The following is a 21,015-nucleotide window of genomic DNA, read 5'->3' as shown; positions in this document are numbered from 1 at the left end:
AGTCACTAGTCCTGGGCAGGCATTCAGCGAAAATAGACAATGTACAAGCTCACAACGGGTCGCAATGTACCACGTTTTGTGCTTGTAGATCGCTTACTTTCGCGGAAGGTTTTGGAGACGGAAAAAGGAGCAGGCCTATAATGGAAGTAGGTCACTGCAGGTTAATGACAGTGCTGCTATGTGCAAGGTTTGTTCATGTTGTTTCACCAATGCACTTTTGGTTCATAATTTCCTGCACATTTGTTTGGTTTTGTTGATCATTTGTTCTAAATTGGTCATCCTTTTCTTTTAACTTGAATTTGTATTATTATTGTATTTGTTTTTTGTAAATATGAGAGTAATTTTGTCTTGCCTGGCAACTTAAGTCTTGTAAGTTCATAATGTGAACAGTAGGTGGCAGTGTTACAACACTAAGGTTCACAGCAACAGTAGATGAAAATAATGAAATACCCTTAAAACAGTTTGTAAAGGGAATCTAATTCTATCTCAAATAACTAATCTTACTAAGCCAGGGAGATGCATGCATTTAATGTATTGGTCAAATTCAACTCATTTAGTGTAATCCCCTCTGTGAGACCAATGTATTCATCCCACCCTGTCAATAAAGACAGAACAGTGAATAGCATATTGTATATTTTAAACTAGGAGAGGACATCTGGTAAACAACAAAACTAGCATGTGTCTAAACAACATGCTTCATAAATTGAATTGTGTACATTTGTGCTCAAGAAATAAATCTAAACGGTAAAAAGAAGCAACATGCAGTATATAACTACATTATGTTTGCACTATTGCACTGTCCAAAATAATACATGGAATAAAAAAAGAATACACTCAAAGGGATGGATATGGAGAAGGAAAGCAATAACAGAGTAAATAAATGACGGATTCAAGTTGGTGGTTTTTTGTTTTGTATTACTGTACCATTACTGTACTATGGTCTTCAAGCTCGCTGAACAGTCCCGTTTCTCTTTTTGTACGGTTGCTTAAATGAGATGGGCGACTATTGAAAAATGATCTGAAATCATGGTTGGGTTTTTTAAGCTTTAATTCTGTGTACACCACTGTCATGCCACCACTGCAAGGCAAGGTTAATATTAACGGGACCATATAAAGCATTATATTTGAAAACAAAGTTAACTAAGGAAGGAAGAACTGTGTATTTGAATCTGTAATCTCTTGTGGTGCACCTACAGTAGAGGTACGTTGTGTGTGGCATATAATGCTCTCAGAATACTGCTGGAGAAGTGAAACAATGGTGTTCTCAGGAATCTGATGGTAGGTACAGTTTTATGTTATGAGGAGGTTCAAGGTGAACAATGAAAGGATAAGGAATTCAACCATGCCTAAGAGAAGCATTAGGTACTGTTCTTATGGGTTTTTGGAGGGTGTATGGCTTTTAGATGGGCCTCCATTTGTATGTTTTTTTTGTTGTTGTAGTCTTTGTTTTGTTCCCTGTATTTGGACTTTTATATGGACATAAAGACAGATTGATATGGTGGGGTGGTGGATTGCATGTGTGATTCTAGTCTAGGCTTCATGTGGTTGAAGAGACCAGCAAGTGTCAAAGAACAACAGTGGTAAGCGGAGGTTCTTAATTGCATTTATTCTAATGTATGCCACGTCTCAGCCAAAGTCCCCAATAAAATGGCATCACATTAATTATTACCTTAAAAAAACAATATGCAAACACGAGGCGCCTTGACCAGCCCTTGGCATTAAGAAGGCTTCAGTGTGAAACAAGTCATTTGGTATTCAAATGTTGCCAGTTCCAATTAATTTGTCCACTATACAAAAAATAAACCATGCAAAATTCTAAGTTCCATGACGTCGCATTTAACAATCAAGCAAATTTAAAACCAAAAGCCATGCCGCATTGGATCAGTAATCTGTGTACTGTACAGGTACAAAGTACATTTTTACTTTACAGTGTGCCATTTCTATTCCTGTGGAAGGTAGCAAGCCAAGAGCATTACTGAAAAAAATAGAATCCATAATTTGAAACTATACCTTGTTATATAAAATAAATCACCAAAATGAGCAATTTCTAATATTTCAACTACGCCTTTGTTTATCTTCAGTAGAATTTAGTTTTTACATCATATCCTGTGTATTCAAAACGGCCACAAATGTATTCCAGCTCTAGGAAAAAAACTAACTACACACATATTTACATTCAAGTGCTTGGAACCCTTGTGTGGCCCACCAGAAAGAGGTACTGTAGATTATTTACAAGTCTGCCATTCTGGTATATTCTCAGTATACAAAATAATCCCAAACGGAACCAACTATATAAAAAAATACACTGTTTATCGTGTGACGGATATAACACACTTGTATTCATAAAAGGAACACATTTCCAAAGTGTTCCTTTTATGAATACAATTGAGCGGCGAGCACATAATATCAAACATTCTGCTGTGCTATTCCATTTTAGACAGATTCCGGCAGAACCAGTCTACAAAATCACAATGCGTTGCACTGCGTGAGCTTCTAGATCGGCTATGTTTTGTTGATTTTCTTGAAATGTTTTGAAAATGTGTGAAGATTCTTCGCCTACAGCACGACCGCACCAAACAGGGACGCCAGGTGGAAAGTGGTTAATAAATTCCACAAGTCCTTCAGTGTGCATTTGTCTCATAACAGAGATCTAATGATGATTATGGATGTACTGTGTGAGAGCCTCATCACGGCCCTTTTATAGGCGGTTGTGCACGGAAAATAGCAGAGCGCGTCACAGCATGACACGCTGTGAGCTTGAAGATCTGCTATTTTCAGTGCAAGACAGTGACACGCGTATAAATCACCCTTTACAACAATGTAGGCCATTCCAAAACCCCACCGGGAATCGTCCTCACACATTCTTCAGGCCAGAGCATCATGACCAGAGCTGCCGTCAGTCTCTGAATATCCACAAAATGTTCACCCCAGACAGACCCAGATTCACCCTCCTGCGGAAAGCACAGAAATCAAGTTCTGTTTAATTTGATTTGATATGATATGCAAAAACCTTACCATTTACAAAGGTTATAGCAGATCAAGGATACACACACAGCAAAAAAAAGTCCATAGACTAGATTTACATTGTGGTCCTCTCACATGCAACTAATAATTCAAAGTGACAAAGTTTAAAAACAGAGCTTAAACATTTGACCTTTTACAAAGCCAAGCCTGTTGTTTCAATTGCCTCAAAACAGTTGTGAATTTGACACTAATGTCCAGGCTGTTCCACTGAGTAGAACTGAAAGTAAAAGTTCCCTTTCTAACGTTACTTTTAATTTTGTCATTCTTCAGAAGTTATCTCTTCTGTGATGGAAACCAGCGACTCCAAACTAGCGATCAGCCATTTATAATCCACTGAATAGTGCAGTAGATTGATCAAATTATTGCTTTCAAATTATTTTCAAATGTTTCATGCCATGATGACCTGTAGTTTACCCTACTGTTACAGTAAATTGGGATGATTATAGTATTAGATTATATTTGTGTTAAAGAGTATTATAGTAAACCACAGTACTCACCCTAGCATCCCTGACTCCTTGGTTTTGATGACGTAGAGGAACATGAGAACAGTGTGGAACAGATTGTTCCTGCCCTGAAATAACAATCCAAAACAAGTGCAATGTCAGTGCAATGACAATAAAGACATCGTAAAACATTACGTGACCCCTGTCTATCTTACAGAGGACCAGTAAGCAAGGCACCAATAGTAGCACCACCAGAGTTATGCTGTGTTCGTTCACACTGGCAGCTAAAAAAAGGTACAATACTACAAAGCAACACAGAATATCTGTTGCAGAGTCGCTTTTGAAGTTTTGCATAACATGCTCATTAACATTATTAAGCGTGCGCCTGACCAGCAAGGGAAATATAAAGGCTTGGGTTAAAAAATAATTGGTGAAAGTAATTAGTTTCCCCCCCATTACAAGCAGGAATTGTGTGGAGAGAGTGGTCAGACTCAGGTTAAACAACACTAGGGCCCCAGCCGCTGGCGTAGTGGTCTGGGCACCCTATGCTGCAATGCCAGCATGTCGCGGGTTCGAATCCCGATCCTGAAGAATGAATGCTAACCTGTTGCTTTGCTCGGTTGAAAACGCCAATGCGGTCTAAAAACACCTCCAAGCGCTGGAGTTGAAAATAGTTCCGCTCTCAGAAAGTAGTTGAAAAACGGCACACGCATGCGCCCAAAAGTGCCAGGAACAATATTCTTATGAATTTAAATTAATGTGTATAATATAGTCTCTGTCAGGTGGAAACGGCATATGTACAAAAGTAGAAAAAGTACTTGATGATGTTGTGTGATGCTGTAGTTAGTGTAGTATGATCAAGCAGGGCGTTAATTTACAAAAATAATTATAATAATATGGAGATAATAGGTTTCTGCAAGACAACAGCAATATATATTTAGTAAAAGGAAAAGGTCTGGGTGCTCTGTTCAAAGTTCAAAACAAGTGTAGCGAAGGTGCTCTTTGGTGAGAGACTGAAAAACTTGCACCGCTGAAGGCCGTGCTAGCCGCTAGGCGTGGGTTATCCCAGTTTTTAAACTTCTGTTATGAACTAGCCAACTCAATAAAGGCTTTTAATCTTTTTTTCACCAGAAGAGTGCCATGGTTTCTTCTTCCTTAGTTGTAATATATATTTAGTATTCCAAGTGATCTGAAAGTGGGATCCGGGGAACTCGAGGGGTCCTTGAGGGGGTTCCAGCAGGTCCCCAGCTGAATGATTGATGGGTAGGAACCAAATGGACCCTTTCTGGTCTATAACTGATGACAAATTATGGGAGCGTACTCTTTAAACCTGTGATGTGCCAATAAAATGTATTCTTGATAACTCTTGAGAGATGGAACCAAATGGATCCTTACAGGTCTGTGACACAGTGTGTACAAAACTTCAAACGGAACTTGCACGTCTGTAATTCTGAGAGCTATAGGGCGTCCGTGGCCTAATGCACACTAAACTGGTGGGTCCGTGAAATAAAAAAATTGAGAATCACTGTTTCAAGTAAGACATGAGAACTGGTGGCGAGTGAGCTGCTGACCTTGGGGAGGTTGTAGATTTGTCCCTGGTAGATGAGTTGGTAATGCGGAGGGTTGCTACTGCTCTGGTGAATGCAGAACAGGTTCTCATTGCTCACATCTAGGTTAAACATACACATCACACACATTTTAACAATGTATTCATGTCCACATAATAAAGGAGAGCATAAAAGGACACAAATATTAAGAGGAACAGTTAAGGTTGTAAGTAAAGGGTATAAGTAACAGTGTCTTCGCCATACGTGGCAGGTACTACCTGTAGTGTGCTACCAGACTTTCTTTCAGAGTTTAAGACTTTAACACATTCTGGGTGGGAAACCCTTTGGTATTTTAAGCATTACGTGATACTTTAGCTTTTGAAAAATAGCAGATCTACAAGCTGAAAAAAAAAACGTTTTTAACTAAAATCTTTGCTTCTGGGGGGGTCCCTGGAACATATTTTCAGATGGGGGTCCGTGGCCAAATACAGAAAGTTCTGGGGGTCCTTGACATGGAAAAGGCTGAGCACCACTGACATATAAACATAGGTTTTTCAGAAAACGGTCAGTCTTTAGAAAACATTTTGTAGAATCGTCCTCAGGTCTAAATGGGTTAAAACTCATGTAGTCTGAGTCCAGCTTCAGACAAACAAAACGCAGCATCAGACAGAGACAGTTACATTTAGAGGTCCTGTTCGATGTCTTGACTGGGTGTGAAGATTTGTGGTCAGAATATCTGTTTGATGGTCCAATTCCTACCAGGTTTGTCCGGGGTGTGGCTGTAGTGCTGGGAGGTGAAGGTCTTTCCATCTGGATATTTAGGGTGTGGAGGCAGTCTGGAGTCCAGGTAGGTACAAAACACATGCGTGAGGATCTGAATGAGAACAAAACAATAAGACAACAATACTGCTTTGAAGAGAGAGAATAAATGGTTCTTTTGGTGCGGTACAAACACATTTTTCACATAAAAATAGAAGCTCGGGGGTGCCAGGAAGACATGGCCGCTTTTACTCAGTAAAGCCCTCCCCTTCGGATCCGGAAAAAGAAAACGGAGACATATTTGTGCTTGCTTACCTTGCTCTCGTTTCCATAATATCGCTCGATGGTCCCTCGCGTTCATATTTTGAACGAGAGGCATGTTGAAGTCAGAAATGGAAGAGCTTAGTATATCCATCAGTTCAAAACCGCGGAGAGCGCCATAGATTAGGAGAGACGAGGCATTCTTTCTGCAGCGGTAAACTAGGAAGTGAACGGACCTCGCATGAACGAAAAGCGAAGTGTACGGTGGCCTTGGAGTCCCAACTCAAAAATATTAATTTTTTAGAATATTCTTCTCTCGTTTGACATCATTGAAGCTGCACTAGGACGTGTACACACGTCATTGCAACCCGTCGATTGGATTGCTTATGACGTGTGGGCACGTCGGTTGGACTGAACCAGTTAAAAGGAGAACACAAAAAGCCCTAGACCTAGGGGCTTGTTTCCATTGTGGTTCTGTGTATTCAATCCATTACGACATTTAAAGACATACAGTAATATAACGATTAATGGCCAATTAATAATAAACAAGACATAATGAACACTAGTAGCAATGAATGTATATGTACAGTAAACATCGGGGGGAGGGGGTCAAAAATGAGCTGCTATAGTTGGATTTAAGCACTTCATGCTTCAAAGTGAACTAAACGCAATGTGTGTGTGTGTGTGTGTGTGTGTGTGTGTGTGTGTGTGTGTGTGTGTGTGTGTACTCACAGCACAGTCCGTGGGGAGGTCTGTGTCCCACTTCCTGCCCTTCACATCACCACCTCCGTTCCAACGGCATGAACTCATACAGCCACTATGTGCCAGCTCTGAAACACACACACACACACACACACACAGGGTGAAGAATGTCAAATTATACAACTTATTTAAAGGCGAGGTTGTATACTGTCGTTTAATAATATTGTTCAACTACAGCAAGTGGGCGTGAAAGCACAGCCGAGAGAACATTGACCAGCTGTGCTTACACAGCAGCTGGTAAAAACATGGCCCCCTCACATATTGGAAGGACACCAGAAAAAAGGTTGGGTTAAAATGGAGTTTGAAGTTACAATGGGTTTGAATGAATGAATGAATATCAAATACCTAAATATTGCATCGAGCAACGTAAAAACTCTCTGGGGTCAGGGTGTTCACATAAGCCTGAATAGACTCTTTTTTTAAAAAGTGAAATATCCCTTCAATGTAGCATCGCAATTATTCTACCCACTTTCATCCATTTATAGTTCGGCTATTCAAAAATGTCAGATATTTGGAGAACTTTATTTAAATTTTAACTCATTTTAACTCAAACTTTTCTTCTGGGGGTCCCTGGCACAATACATTTTTAGATGAGAGTCTGGGCCAAATACAATTTGGGGGACGTTTGAGAACCACAGACTACATTACGTCCTCTGGCGACTGCATTTCCCTCGTGGGACCAGAAAATGTCTCATCTTATCTTAATCCCCATATAAGGACCCCATCCCAAATTGATACGTTTTGCTAACTCTATCATTTGATTAACCCATTCAGGGTTATACTTCAGCTATTGAAAAATAGCGTGCCGTGCTACGAGCTTGTAGGTGTGGCTGTGTGGACATACCCTTTATCCTGTCCACCAGGTACTCCTGGTTGGGGGATATGTCCAGGTATTGGACGATGGCGTTCATGGTGGGGATGGAGGAGGCTTTCACCAGGGCAGCCTGCTTCAAACTGCTAATGCTGGTCTCTGGTGGGTGAACAGAAACAAATAATGATTACAAACTAGGGCCATTATGATTAGTCTACTTGAAGTTTCTGAAAACTTGCTTTTTTTTGTAGCTTGACCACAAGTGGGCAGGGTAGTACAAGAAAATGTAGTACAAGAAAGTGTAGTACAAGAAATAATGAAATGAAGGTGGCATCATGCACTTACCTCCCACCTGGAGCTCTGGACAGCCTATTCTCCTGAGCTGACTGTTGACTGAGTCCATCTCCTTCACCAGAGGTACCAGGATGGTGTCACTTATCCACTGAGAGAGAGAGAGAGAGAGAGAGAGAGAGAGAGAGAGAGAAATACACACACAGACACACTTGTGTTATGTTTGCATGTATTGATCTGACTTGTTTTTCTTTTGCTTGTCTTGTTTTCTTTCCTTCCTGTTAACCTGTACAGCACTTTGGTCGACGATTGGTCGTTGTAACGTGCTATATAAATAAAGGTTGAGTTGAGTATAGTACTCGTGAGGACATCAACATTTCCATTTTCTACATTGTAGATTCTACAAGCTCGCAGCTCATCGTGAGCTTGCACATCTATTTCAAGTGCTCGACACTGCCATGTACCCATGTAATAATTACACACAGAGCCATTTCATTACATGTTTTGCTACTTGTTTTATGTAGAGGTTTTGGGTAATAATGTTCTTATCCAGAGTGGCGTATCAGTGATTCAACCCATTTCCTACCATACCAACATTACAAGCAAAAACAGTTAGCGATTGCATGTTCAGAGCAATACTGAACACATGCCCTGAACAAGGAAAGGCTGTGGGTTACAGATAAGTGATAACATTCGGTCTGATTCAGATCAATAAGGTGGATTTAGTGTAGACTCAGCGCCAGTGCCACTTATTGGTCTAATCTCTCATCGTTGGATACTACTTTTCTGGTAGATACTGTACATGTTTGAATAAATGTATCGACAGACCACATGAACGGAATACTCACGTTTCTCAGCTTGGCCGTCCAGCTGTCGATGCGATCCACCACGGGTCGACTAGTGGTGATTCTGGCCCACACCTGCACAAGAGCAAGGACATTAAAACAGGCAGTGTCATGAACCCCTTTATAAAGATTTCAACAACCTAATAACATGGTGGGAGGATATGAGCATTATAGCAGGGTAGGTAACGCATAGCAAAGGCTGTGGTGAGGTGCTGCTGACCCCCGGGAACAAACTTAAACCATTAAGACCTGAGGACCTAACATTCTTATGACGATGTCGTTATGTTTCTATGTCAGTGGTTCTCAAACTTTTTTTCATGTCGCCTGGGGAGATTGGTCTGGCACTCCTGGCGTCCTCAGTTTGAATTATATGTCGCTCACCTGAGAGTTGTGGGTGACCAATCGGAGCCTACTATTCAAAGTGAGACTATTTTGCTGTGACGTTGGAATCCGTTTGTAACCGCCCCCTGGAAATACATCTTCCACACCGAAGTTCCAGACTAATATCTACACAGTGATATTAGTCTTTTAGAAGCTTGTATGTGCTATATATATACATACTGTATATAGCCAAAATAAAGAATGACCGGTTTTAATGGGTTAAAGAGGGGAAAACATATGCAGTGATGTTTCTTTTGATTTTTTGATTTGATGATAAAAATCACTTATGGAGCCATCTTTTCCTCTCTTCTTTGACAAATGAACCACACGTCAATTTGGACTGTAACTTGGGATGGGGATGACTGAACAAAAACATTTTAGATGAATCCGTTATTACAATTGCGCCCCACTGACCTCCTCTGCAGCCTGTTTGGAGCCCAGGTCGGTGTCATCTTTGAGGGCGGAGGGCGCCTGTGAGCGGCAGGCCAGCTGGTACTGGAACTTCCTGAGACTCTGGGCGTAGTCCCCCACCGAACGGTTGTAGTTCCAGAAGGTAGGGCTGTGAGTCGGAGACGAGGACTCTGGACTTCCTGGAGAGAAGATATAATAATGACGCAAGGCACACAGTAAAATCCTCAGCATTCATTTAAAGATATCTTTGTTGGGTAGAAACGATAGGTCTTTTTATTTATTAGTTAAAGCTCTGAGTGTTTGTTCAGTAACAGGGGTCTCCCCATCTATACACCCCCTTCTTGTTTGTCCCTCTTTTGATTTTGATTTCTAGTTTTAACCTTTTAAACAGTTTTCTAATAAATATGTCTGTACTTTGGGTACCCAGAAAAGCGCTATATAAATCGTATATATTATTATTATTATGCAGCTCTTTGACACTAATTATGCTATTGACGTCTTTAGAATCCAAACCACGGGGTGCCTTCGATGTGTATAGATGTCTTTAGGTCTTTTTTATTGATATCAAACAATATTACCAGTATAAAAATTCTTCTTCAGCGATCCTAGACCGGTTTTGCGCAAGCGCACTGCCGCTCACTTCCTTGTTTATGGGCCAACAAAAGTTGCTCATAACTCTAAATCTACGATGCTCTCTATGGTTTCGATTATCACACCCATGTTCTGTGTTCATTTATTTTCTTTTTTTCTTAAATTTTGGAACTGGAAGGAACGAACACGTTATTCCGACCAGTTCCTTTCCCCTCCATCAGGCGCCCCAGCTGGCCAGGGGGAGGTAGTTTAGAGACCTGCATGATTTTTGTGAGGGTACCTACCCTAGGGGACACGGGGAGAACATGCAAACTCCACATAGAAAGGCCCTTTTGCCAACCCCACCTAGGGTATGGGCACTGATGATGCGGAGGAGAAAAAAATAAATTTCTGTTTGTAAAAGTTGAAGCAAATGGACCCACTTGTGCACTCGCTAGCCAACTAGCCATGCTATTTTTATTGAAAATATTTGAAAATTATTATAGACCCCTATAATGATGCCCAAAATAGGGGTGGGCAGATGCCAACTTGGCCACTTCTTGTGTTTAAAGCAACGTTGCCCAACACTACAGCGGTTTACGATCACTAACCTAGCTGACTCCGGTGGTTCTTCTCCTCCTCGGCACGGAGGAACCGCTCCAGGGTTTTCAGGTCCTCCATGTAGTCCTCCTTCCCGCCGGGGGAGCTGAACACAGAGGGAGAGGTACGGTAGCGAGCCCGCACCCCGGAGCCCTCGGCGGGACCCAGGCTGCTGGGGTACGGCGAGGACCCGGGCGACGGGCTGTAGTTCAACACCTGACAGGAGAAAACCCCCCACACACACACACACACACACACACACACACACACACACACAGTGGAGGAGTTGGTCGGTTGTTTAATGTTTAGATTTTTCACTGAAATGACAACATCTGATATAAGGTTACTTTAACAGTAAAAGCTTGTCATTTTAGATTTTTGCTTTTTCTATTCAAAAATAGCAGATATACAAGCTCACAGCGCGTCACTTCGTGCCACACTGCAAGCTTGCACATCAGCTCTTTTTTTATTTTGAATTATTAAATCCTGAAAGTGTGAGAACTACTGATTTAGAAGGCATTTGTAGAATCGCCCTCAGGTCTTAATGGGTTAACAACAATCATTTGCCATCACTGACTAGATGAGTGCACTAAGATCAACTTCCATCTCTCTACTGCACAATGAATGAACCCACCTTTCCAAAGGGCAGCGAGGGGGAGAAGACCCCTCCTCCGGTGCTGCTTGGTGTGGACGGGCTCCCCAGCGGGGGGCTGTAGCCAGGGACACAGCTGGGGGAGAATTTGGGGCTGGCGGTGGGGGGCCGTGAGGGGCTAAAGCTCAGGACGTTCTGGCCCTGCATGGAGGAAGACTGGGCAGGGGCCGGAGTCTCCGCCTTCGCCGGTTTCTGAGGAGGGGAGGCCTGGATACCTGCCAGTGGTCGACAGCAACAACGAACATTTACTTGAATACCATACTGAACAGAGCAAGCTGATGACTTTCACTCCACTAGCAAGGGACTCTTGGGACTCAAACTAAATTGGTAGCTGGGCCAGGCAGATAATGACAATTAACAAATATACAAAATAAATTACTGACTGGCACCATCATTTAAATGCACTATGCCAAATGCTTTTTTAAATAGTGGAGATAGCTCATCTACAAGCTCACCATTTTTTTATATATTTGAAAATGTATAAACCTTTTACAATAGATGAATTATACAGATAAATGGAAATAATTGATATTATGAGAACACAGAAACAACAACTGCGATAATCTAAAATAATTGTGATCAGGTGATTTTGTAAAAACTGTGACAGGCCTAGTGATCGATCAATAAATGCATGATTAATTACGTTTAAATTATTCTACGAGGCTCTTACCCGAGTTTCGTAGGCCCAGAAGCGCATGCTGTTGAGGGGTTACAGCGATGGTAGCAGGGGCCATAGTGTATCGGAAGTACTTCCAAAAATCAAACAGGGCGTTGAGGCTAAACACTGCAGCCAGGGCTAGTTCTGTGGGACAAGACAGAGAGAGCAATAGGCCTCTGCACAACTAGACACAATATAATAATGTAAATGTGCTATTACAGCTATTCTGGAAGAATCCCTGATTTTTTCCCTGATTTTGAAAATGTTCACTTATAACGACACACGTCATGAACTAAACTTGTAGGGAACAAAGCAGGCCACGTACGGTTTAAGCAGTTAACCCATTTAGGCCCGACGTCGAAATTAAAATATATATTCAAAGATGTGTGCAGAATTTTCACGATTTTTCAAAAATAGCAGACCTACAAGCTTGTAAATCTGCTATTTTTCAATAGCTAAAGTATAACATAATGCTTAGTTAAAACACCAAAAGGGGTTCCCACCCAGAATGGGTTAAGAGAAGCACTCACCAATGTACCAGATGGGCCAGTAGGAGATGTTGTAATATCGGCTCAGCAGCTTCCCAGACCTAAGGAAAACAATTTAAAAAGACTATCGTGGCTATTGGGCAAAAACCTTGTATGTCCATATTTTCGATTAAAAGAATATAAATAAAATAAAGCTAAAGAGTCTGAGTTTTATAAATATTTAACCGATGACTAACAACAAGAGCTTATGAATAAATAACTACACTGAACCATTGGAACAGATTTTTCAAAAACGAATTTTTGTCTCCAGCCTAACAGAATGTTCACTGTGTGGGTTGAGGGAAGAGATGACACCAGGTACAGCACTGAATCAGAGATACTGTGAAATCTAGAGTGTGCAGTGCACTGTGCAGGGAGCAAAACAAATCTCACAACTCAAAAGGTTTCGTTTGGCCCAAGTTCAGATCTGTGATTTGTGAAACAGCGTGAAAGGAAGCCCTCTCACAGCAGATAAAGGCAAAATAGTGACTGTGTGTGCCCTTTGCGTCTATGAAATAGACCATTAGAGTTTTATGAAAATGGCATTCTGGAACATGTATTCTATTGCTATCGACTCATTCTGATATTCTTAACACTTTAAGATAGAATTACTGAAATAATTTCTGGCGACTGAGAACTTTAACCCATTCAATCCGTATCATTTTAGATATTCGATAATAGTTTGACATTGAACAACCACTGATATAGCAACAGAAACCACTACAATTATTTAGCAACTTTAGTTACTAGTTACTTTGTAGATTGATTATAATTACAAAACATACATTAACCACTTGAACCCTGTACACATTTTGGCTACTTTCAAAAGATTATTATACATTTATGCACTTTTAGTACTTGAAGTACATTTAATATGATATCGATACTTTAGTACTTTTACTCCAAGTAAGTTTTGATTGCCATACTTTTACTCGTAACGGAGTAGTTCTACATTGCAGCATTGATACTTGTACTTCAGTAACGAATGAGAGTACTTTTGTCCACCACTGATCGTTGAGTGCGTGTGCAGGTTTCACATGGCGGCGGACGGCGGCTTACATTTCAGTGTAAATCATTCCGGCCAGGGAGACGTTGAGCACGGCCCACGCCAGAACCACCTGGCGAGCCTGCTCCTCCCGCCGCAGTCTCATCGTCCGGTCGATGAGCGCCGACACGCCATCCTTCGGGGGGGTGAACATGACCTCGGCAGAGTCGGCACGCAGTCCTCCACAACCTCTGAAAATGCACGGAGCTTTTTCAACACCCGGCTGTACAAGAAGAGTCAGACCCCTGGACCCTACCTTCCTTAACCCATTTAGGACTATTCCGATTCTAAAAATGCATTCTAAATACTGAAGTTTTGAGAATTTTCTAATTAAAAATGACAAAAATGTTACTTATGCTGCCAATAATATTGGCAGCATAAGTAACATGTCATTTTTAATATTTTTAATTAAATAATTTTTAATAAAACAGTATATTATACTGTACATTGCAACAACAACCCCGGTTCCCGTCCTGAAGGGGTAAAACACCAAAAGGGGTTCCCTGCCAAGAATGGGTTGCACTTTACAGTACACTCAAACGAAATGTTTTTATAATCGTCATGCCATAAAAAAAAAACAACCAAGTTCACATTATTTTCCTGTGGTACTGGTGTCTTGTAATGATTGTCAAATTGTCTATTACAAAATAGCATACTGTGGGCCCATCATTATTAGGATACTGTTATTTATCGATTCAAAAGAATGTTCGTAGGCCAGTAGCTACAATGATGGGACCAGTGACAAATTTCCCTCAATGTCTACACCTCACCTGCCTGTTACTGAACAAATATGCTAAAGATTATAATTCATTCATAATCACTTTTTAACAAAAAACATTCTGTTTTAACCAACAAAACAAATATCACTTGTTACAGCATCTCCAGACCAACTTAGCATAAATGTGTAAAAGGAAACCTGCTACTGTTTATCTAGCATTTAAACATGGATCCAATAATAATAATAATAATATCATTGAAAAGTGTCTGTCAGTTATTTAAAAAAAATCACACTCGTGAGAGCACATTCCGTGCTCATATGGACAGACATACACACAAAGCTGCCTCAGAAAGCATACAAGAAATACAGTACTACTACATTCAAGTTCTGGACCTTTGGTATAGATATATAGAAAATAATTATTAAAATCCGGCCGTACTGACCATTTGGTGGTGTGTGTGAGTGGTCAGATGTGGTCAGATGGTAATGAAATGTATATATCCTGATATGAAGATACACTATACATGTCACACGACACGTGTATATCAGATCACCTGCATGTCTGTGTCCATAGTTTATCAAAAATAAAGTTGTTCTCAAAGTGTCATATACGGAGGTGTCTGGGGTTACTTAGCATCAAAATAAGTTTAAGCACTTTACCCTACATCAGGTTGAAGATCAATAACACGAAGTACTTTACAAGTGCCTCAAAAGATTTATGTCAAGCCCTGCCCGTCATTAACATGAACACATGTTATCCTCAGATGGATAGGTACTATAGGCCGGGCCGCCGGGGACATCCATCATCTGGGTACAATTGTCTATTTTGTCCAAAATGTTTATCCAAACTTTCATTTTTTTTAATGATGCCGTGAACCTGCACGGTACAATATCAGACTTATCCAAATCCTTCACCTGCTTGTTTATGCCCCAGAATTACTGGATTTTGTATCAATTTCTAGCAATTGTAGAAATGTTTGACCTAAATTGCTGAATGTTTAAGCATTGTATACTTTACTTAAACGGAGGCTGACATGCTTCCATTGCTGGATGCTGGTTAGCTACCGTTAGCTGATACGTAAACACAGTGGAAGTTGCCAGGAAAACAGAGTCGAGGTCAGGCTTGCATCGCACATCGTGTACATTTTTAACGGACACATGGATACGTTAACATTAGTACAGTATTAGGTATATTATTAGTATTCATTCATAATTTCATACCGCGTTGTGATGGAAGGAAACAGCGGCACTGCATCAGTGACAGTTTGTACTTCACCCGGAAGAAAAATGACAACTACAAAATACTTCCGGTGGAAATAAACGTCACTACTTTTGTAGTTCAACCATGAGTTAAACTTTTGCAGGTTATATTGCAAGTAGCCTATATGAAAATTAATCAATTTATAATATTATATTTGCGCACGCGCGCGCACACACACACACACACACACACACACACACACACACACACACACACACACACACACACACACACACACACACACACACACACACACACACTTTTTGGCCATATAGAAGTGTCTATTTGTATGTCTCTAAATGTTTTGAACAAGGTGGACCCTCTTGTAAACAACAAGTGTAATGCTTGGGTCGTCCACTCACAGTTAACAGTCTTTGTATTGAGTTGTGCCTGAAATGTACTGTAATTCTGCAAACTCTTAATAAATATTTCAATCAATCAAAAGGGGGGTGAAATTATGACAGGCAGTTTCTGCTGTCAAAAAACACTTTTTGAAATACACTTGTGCTTTCTAAGGTGTGATTTGGGGCCACAAAATCAATATCAACATCTTAAAACTAAAATGTTGAATTGTGGGTTTGAGCTCACATGCCCTTTTGATGTAAATAAATCAAGCCACCTTAATTTAAGTGGCATACTGTATGCAAAAAAAAGAATATATATATATGTATATATGTAGTTTTTTTTCCTTCTTTTTTAATTAAATATCCTTTAAGGGCATGTCATGTGCTCTACCTGCACAGCTTGTGGTAGATCTACCATTTGGGCATCCCTGCTCTATAGAAACGCACAATGGCTTGTTTATCTATATTGGGGTCCTCCATTTTTAATTCATCAGAATTTTTTGTGAACATACAAATATTATACAGCACAGTACTCAGATACATACAGTATATAGCCTGTACTGTACCTTGTCCAATCGAAGAAGATCAAAGGAGTGTCGTATGACTGTCGTAATATAATGTGTTTATAAAGGGGTCACTCATAGAATCTGGACTTCAACTGTGCATGACCTTAACTTGTTGTTTTCCCTGTTGCACTTAGTGGTGGAATAGCTCTCACAGTGTAAGATTATGGAAAGTCAGCAGCAGATCATAGCTAAGGTGTTGGAGCAGTCTGCAAAGTTGATCGAGGAACAGGTGGATGCTCAATTGAGAGAATTGGACCAATTGGGTGAAGAGGAATTGGACAAATTGAGGGAAAGGCGCCTGGACGCCCTCAAGAAAGCCCAGAAACAGAAGCAAGAGTGGCTGGCTAACGGCCATGGAGAATACAGAGAAATCCCCAGTGAGAAAGACTTTTTCAACGAGGCCAAGGTAAGCAAGAAGATGGTCTGTCATTTCTACAATGACTCCACAATCAAATGCCAAATCTTTGACAAACACTTGGCTATCCTGGCCAAGAAGCATATTGAGACCAAATTCCTCAAGCTGAAAGTGGAGAAAGCCCCTTTCCTTTCACAGAGGCTGCGGCTCAAGACCATTCCTACCCTGGCCCTACTGATCGATGGCAAAACCACAGACTATGTTGCTGGATTCTCCGACCTCGGAAATACAGATGAGTTTTCCACAGAGATGCTGGAATGGAGACTTGCACGTGCAGATGTGATTAACTACACCGGAGACCGACTGAAGCCTCCATCACAGACGCAGACACAGAAGCCAGCCTCTATATTCAAAAGGGTGGAGAAGACAATTCGAGGTAGAGACAATGATTCAGATTCAGGTTCTGAAGAGGACTAGAATGCGCTGCCAATTTTCTGCAAATAGTTTGCAGAAAACAAGCTTTGCTTTTGTCAAGACAATTGATATGTAACTTATATATATAATCAACAGAAGGATTGAGAATATAATATGATCTGCCATTAGGGTCGCCACACCAAGCAAGGGCCATGTGTGGCCCCAGGGCCACTGTGGGTGCCGCAGGCTCACTGTTTTACACAAAGCCACATGTTGGAGAGTTTAGCACCACTCAAAAACAAAAAAGGACAAAATCTGTAGGAGTGATATCAAAAAATGTGTTTTGCAAAAATGCACACCTGACATCCAGGGAGTGTGTGCATAGTTTCACTGTAATCTGGCCAACGGTTCCCGAGATCAATTGCTCTCTGTGTTCTGGCTTGGAGCAATGGGATTAATGTACGGTAGTAAAAAGAATGACTTTTTTATTTAATTATTATTATTATTATGCTAACAATGAAACCTTGGTTTGCCAGTTAGTTGGGGCCCACTTGCAATGTCCTCAAGGACATCCAGTGGGCCCCTGCACACAGGTTGGGCATCGTTACCTTAGCTGATGTACAAGCTTTTTTTTTATATACACTATATAACTTTTTATTTAATTTTTATGTTTTCACATAAAGATGAATCAAAAGTGAGACAAACTAGAAAGGTATAAATTATAAGCACAATGCAATAAAACAGACAAGAAAAACAAAAAGCACATGCAGAAACAAAACAAACAAACGAAAATGGCGAGCAACACAATACAGTCAGTTATTCATTAGGGGGAAGAAAATACCGTCCCACTGTCCCACATATATATATACACTGATCAGTCTTTCCCAAATATGGAGCCGTGTCAAACTCTATATTTGGTTGTCAATATGGCATCATATTAGAGAATTCTCCCTAACATTGTGGTCAACATGCGGTCTGCAGTTATATAACATGGGTCTGTTCAGGAGTCTCAGGACTTCAAGTGAAGTTTTTATAATTCTTTAACTTAATACTATTCTTTTGTATGGATAATACTCTGTTTCTTATCAGTTTTAACAGATGCAGCCAGGATTTATTCAAAAACAAAACGAATACTGAATGACAAATTTGTTTGGGACAGACAGACAGTTATGGAACTCGATAAAATGGACGAGAACGACTGGAAATACCACGGAGAAGGAAACAAGAATCTGGTGGTCTCACACCTGCAGCATTTCAGGGTTCTACGGTTCCTCAAATACTCGACAGAAGACTCTGAAAACGCTCCCCAGACTTCAGAGCAGACTTACAGACACATTGTTGACTTCGGTAAGAACATCATGAGTCCTCTATTGGGAGACAGATTTGTCCACAGTGGTGAAGTGATCAAGCTGCCTTTAGAGTTTGTCAGACAGCTGTCAATCAAAGTTCAGCATAAGAGACCACAGTGGCGCTGTAAGAAGGCGATGGACATCTACAGTGGCTGTGCTCTGTGCCTTCCAAACCTGACCTTACCTCCATATAACTTGCCCACACACGCACCTCTCTGTATAGAGATAAAGCCTAAATGTGGCTTCCTACCTTCAGCTCGCCACGTCAGTAGAGACATCAAGACCAAGATCTGTCGCTTCTGCACTCATCAACGCTACAAGGTGGCCAACGGGAAGTGGAAGAGATCCAGTCTCTACTGTCCTCTAGACCTGTTCTCAGGGAACAAACAGCGTATGTACTCTGCCATCAAACACTTGATAGAAGAACCACAAAATAACTGTAAAATATTTAAGGGTGGTCAGTGTATATATGAAGGAAACAAGGGCAGTGAGGACTCCCAGGATTTGAATTCACTCCTGCAAGACCTCAGACCTTACTTCTTGCCTGGAACGCCGAGGCTCAACGGCCACCTGGCCAACAAGGCTGTCCTTAATGACCTCATACAGGTGTTGGTGGAAGCTCTGCTGAACAATGGAGGAGAGGAGCAAAGAATGAGATTGGAGAGAGGAGGAGAAGAGTTGCAAGGCTTCTGTGAGGCCAGCCTCCTCACTACAGAGCTGAAAAGAAACAGTTGTCCAGGTCTGCCCAGAGACTGCGTTCTGTCCAGGATCCTTCACACTCAGATGTTGGACAGTTTAGACATTGAAGGTCTCCAGCCTCTTTACCGTCGCCTTGAAAAACACCTGAAACTCTACCCTGGAGACAGGAGTTGTCTCCAGCTGGACGGTCCGTATGATGCAGCCTTCTTGGACAGGACCCAGAAATGTCCTGCCGAAGATGATGGCTCTATAGATTACGCTGTAGCCAAGGTGCATCAGTACCGGGTCGCCTTGACTGCAAAGGATTGCTCCGTCATGGTTGTCTTGGTTCCCTGCGGCGAGGACGAAGGTTTGTCGGGTCAGATGAAAGCGAGAGATCTCCTGTGCTCCTCCAGGTCTTCTGCTCCTCGTTTCTCCTTCTCCGTGTCCATCGTGGACCTGGACCCCAAGCCATTTGACAGTATCCCCCGCCAGCTTATCCTGGACCACCAGATTGTATCCTTCTACATTGAGAACCAATGATCCACCATAGTCCTCCATGCACACAGGAGGGCAGCAATGTTGAAGTGGCACCTGGAATCATCTAGAGCAGTGGTTCAGAAACTATTCAAAGACCCTCAATTTGATACGGTTTTATTGATGTCTATTTTATTTCTACACATTTGACATGGTTTAAATTTAAAACAAGCTGTATTACATCATCACCTGTGTTTATAATGGTGTGACCTGCAAAAATGTGTTCAGTGTGTAGAAGTCTGTGGCAAGACTTCAACCTGTGTCAAGAAGAGTGACTACATGGCAACAGATAGAACCATCATGGCATATGATGCAAAGATCGGTCCGTCCATCCTTAGCAGTGACCTGTCCTGCTTGGGCAGTGAGTGTGTGAGAATTATGGAATGCGGGGCCGACTATCTGCACCTCGATGTTATGGATGGACACTTTGTCCCCAACATCACATTTGGACATCCCATGGTGGAGTCCCTAAGAAAGTTTGTAGGCCAGAATCCATTCTTTGACATGCACATGATGGTCTCTCGGCCAGAACAATGGGTGAAACCGATGGCTGCTGCAGGAGCCAACCAGTATACATTCCACTTGGAGGCAACCACCAACCCTGGGAACCTCATCAAGGAGATCAGAGAGAGTGGAATGAAGGTAGGATTGGCAATCAAGCCCGACACTAAAGTTGCAGAACTTGCACCGTGGGCTAATCAGATTGACATGGCCCTGGTTATGACTGTTGAACCTGGCTTTGGAGGACAGACATTCATGGAGGACATGATGCCCAAGGTCAGCTGGCTAAGGAGCCAGTTCCCTACACTGGACATCGAGGTGGATGGAGGTGTGGGAACTGACACCATTCACAGCTGTGCCAAAGCAGGAGCCAACATGATTGTGTCGGGCAGTGCCGTGATTGGTAGTGATGATCCGCGTGCCGTCATTGCTCTTCTTCGCACCGTAGTGGCAGAAGCAATTCAGAAACGATCGCTAGAGGCCTGATACCTGTCTTTAGTTACCAGCATATATACCTTGGGGACAGGACAGTTCTGTGATTTCAACTGCCTATGTCGTTGTAGGACTACAGCAAAAATAGCTGATCTACAAGCTCACAACATGTCATATTGCCACGCATGTTGAGCTTGTAGGTGTATTTTCACTACTGCCAATCATAATAGTAATAATAATGATAATAAATATAGCTGCAAGCAGCTATAAGAC

The 21,015-nt window shown here is 41.5% G+C and overlaps 4 protein-coding genes across 4 annotated transcripts; 3 read left to right on the top strand and 1 right to left on the bottom strand.

Moving 5' to 3' along the window:
- Window positions 1-1,589: 1,589 nt before the first annotated feature.
- Window positions 1,590-15,569, bottom strand: tmem209 (transmembrane protein 209). Its single transcript, XM_080757405.1, has 15 exons — window positions 15,527-15,569; window positions 13,602-13,778; window positions 12,546-12,604; window positions 12,028-12,159; window positions 11,340-11,572; window positions 10,717-10,921; window positions 9,539-9,714; window positions 8,747-8,818; window positions 7,953-8,049; window positions 7,641-7,766; window positions 6,767-6,864; window positions 5,774-5,888; window positions 5,039-5,136; window positions 3,522-3,595; window positions 1,590-2,951 (listed from the first exon to the last, which is right to left on the bottom strand). Exons 2-15 carry the CDS (start codon window positions 13,739-13,741, stop codon window positions 2,897-2,899), a joined length of 1,680 nt encoding a protein of 559 aa, XP_080613531.1. The 5' UTR covers window positions 13,742-13,778; window positions 15,527-15,569; the 3' UTR covers window positions 1,590-2,896.
- A 1,070-nt stretch (window positions 15,570-16,639) lies between these two features.
- LOC308310952 (thioredoxin domain-containing protein 9-like) lies at window positions 16,640-17,308 on the top strand (the record flags this gene model as incomplete). The annotated part of the gene is made up of 1 exon (XM_080757419.1): window positions 16,640-17,308. One exon carries the CDS (start codon window positions 16,640-16,642, stop codon window positions 17,306-17,308), a length of 669 nt encoding a protein of 222 aa, XP_080613545.1.
- Window positions 17,309-18,414: 1,106 nt separating this feature from the next.
- LOC308310680 (inositol-pentakisphosphate 2-kinase-like) lies at window positions 18,415-19,815 on the top strand (the record flags this gene model as incomplete). The annotated part of the gene is made up of 1 exon (XM_080757059.1): window positions 18,415-19,815. The coding sequence occupies one exon, from the start codon at window positions 18,415-18,417 to the stop codon at window positions 19,813-19,815; it is 1,401 nt and encodes a 466-aa protein (XP_080613185.1).
- Window positions 19,816-20,109: 294 nt separating this feature from the next.
- LOC308310679 (ribulose-phosphate 3-epimerase-like) lies at window positions 20,110-20,796 on the top strand (the record flags this gene model as incomplete). Its single annotated transcript, XM_080757058.1, has 1 exon — window positions 20,110-20,796. The coding sequence occupies one exon, from the start codon at window positions 20,110-20,112 to the stop codon at window positions 20,794-20,796; it is 687 nt and encodes a 228-aa protein (XP_080613184.1).
- Window positions 20,797-21,015: the final 219 nt, after the last annotated feature.

Source organism: Protomyctophum bolini, assembly GCF_963924005.1.
Source record: "Protomyctophum bolini genome assembly, chromosome: 23".
Lineage (NCBI taxonomy): Eukaryota > Metazoa > Chordata > Actinopteri > Myctophiformes > Myctophidae > Protomyctophum > Protomyctophum bolini.
The sequence above is the reverse complement of the archived record's forward strand: the minus strand, read 5'-3'. Positions and strand labels throughout refer to the sequence as shown.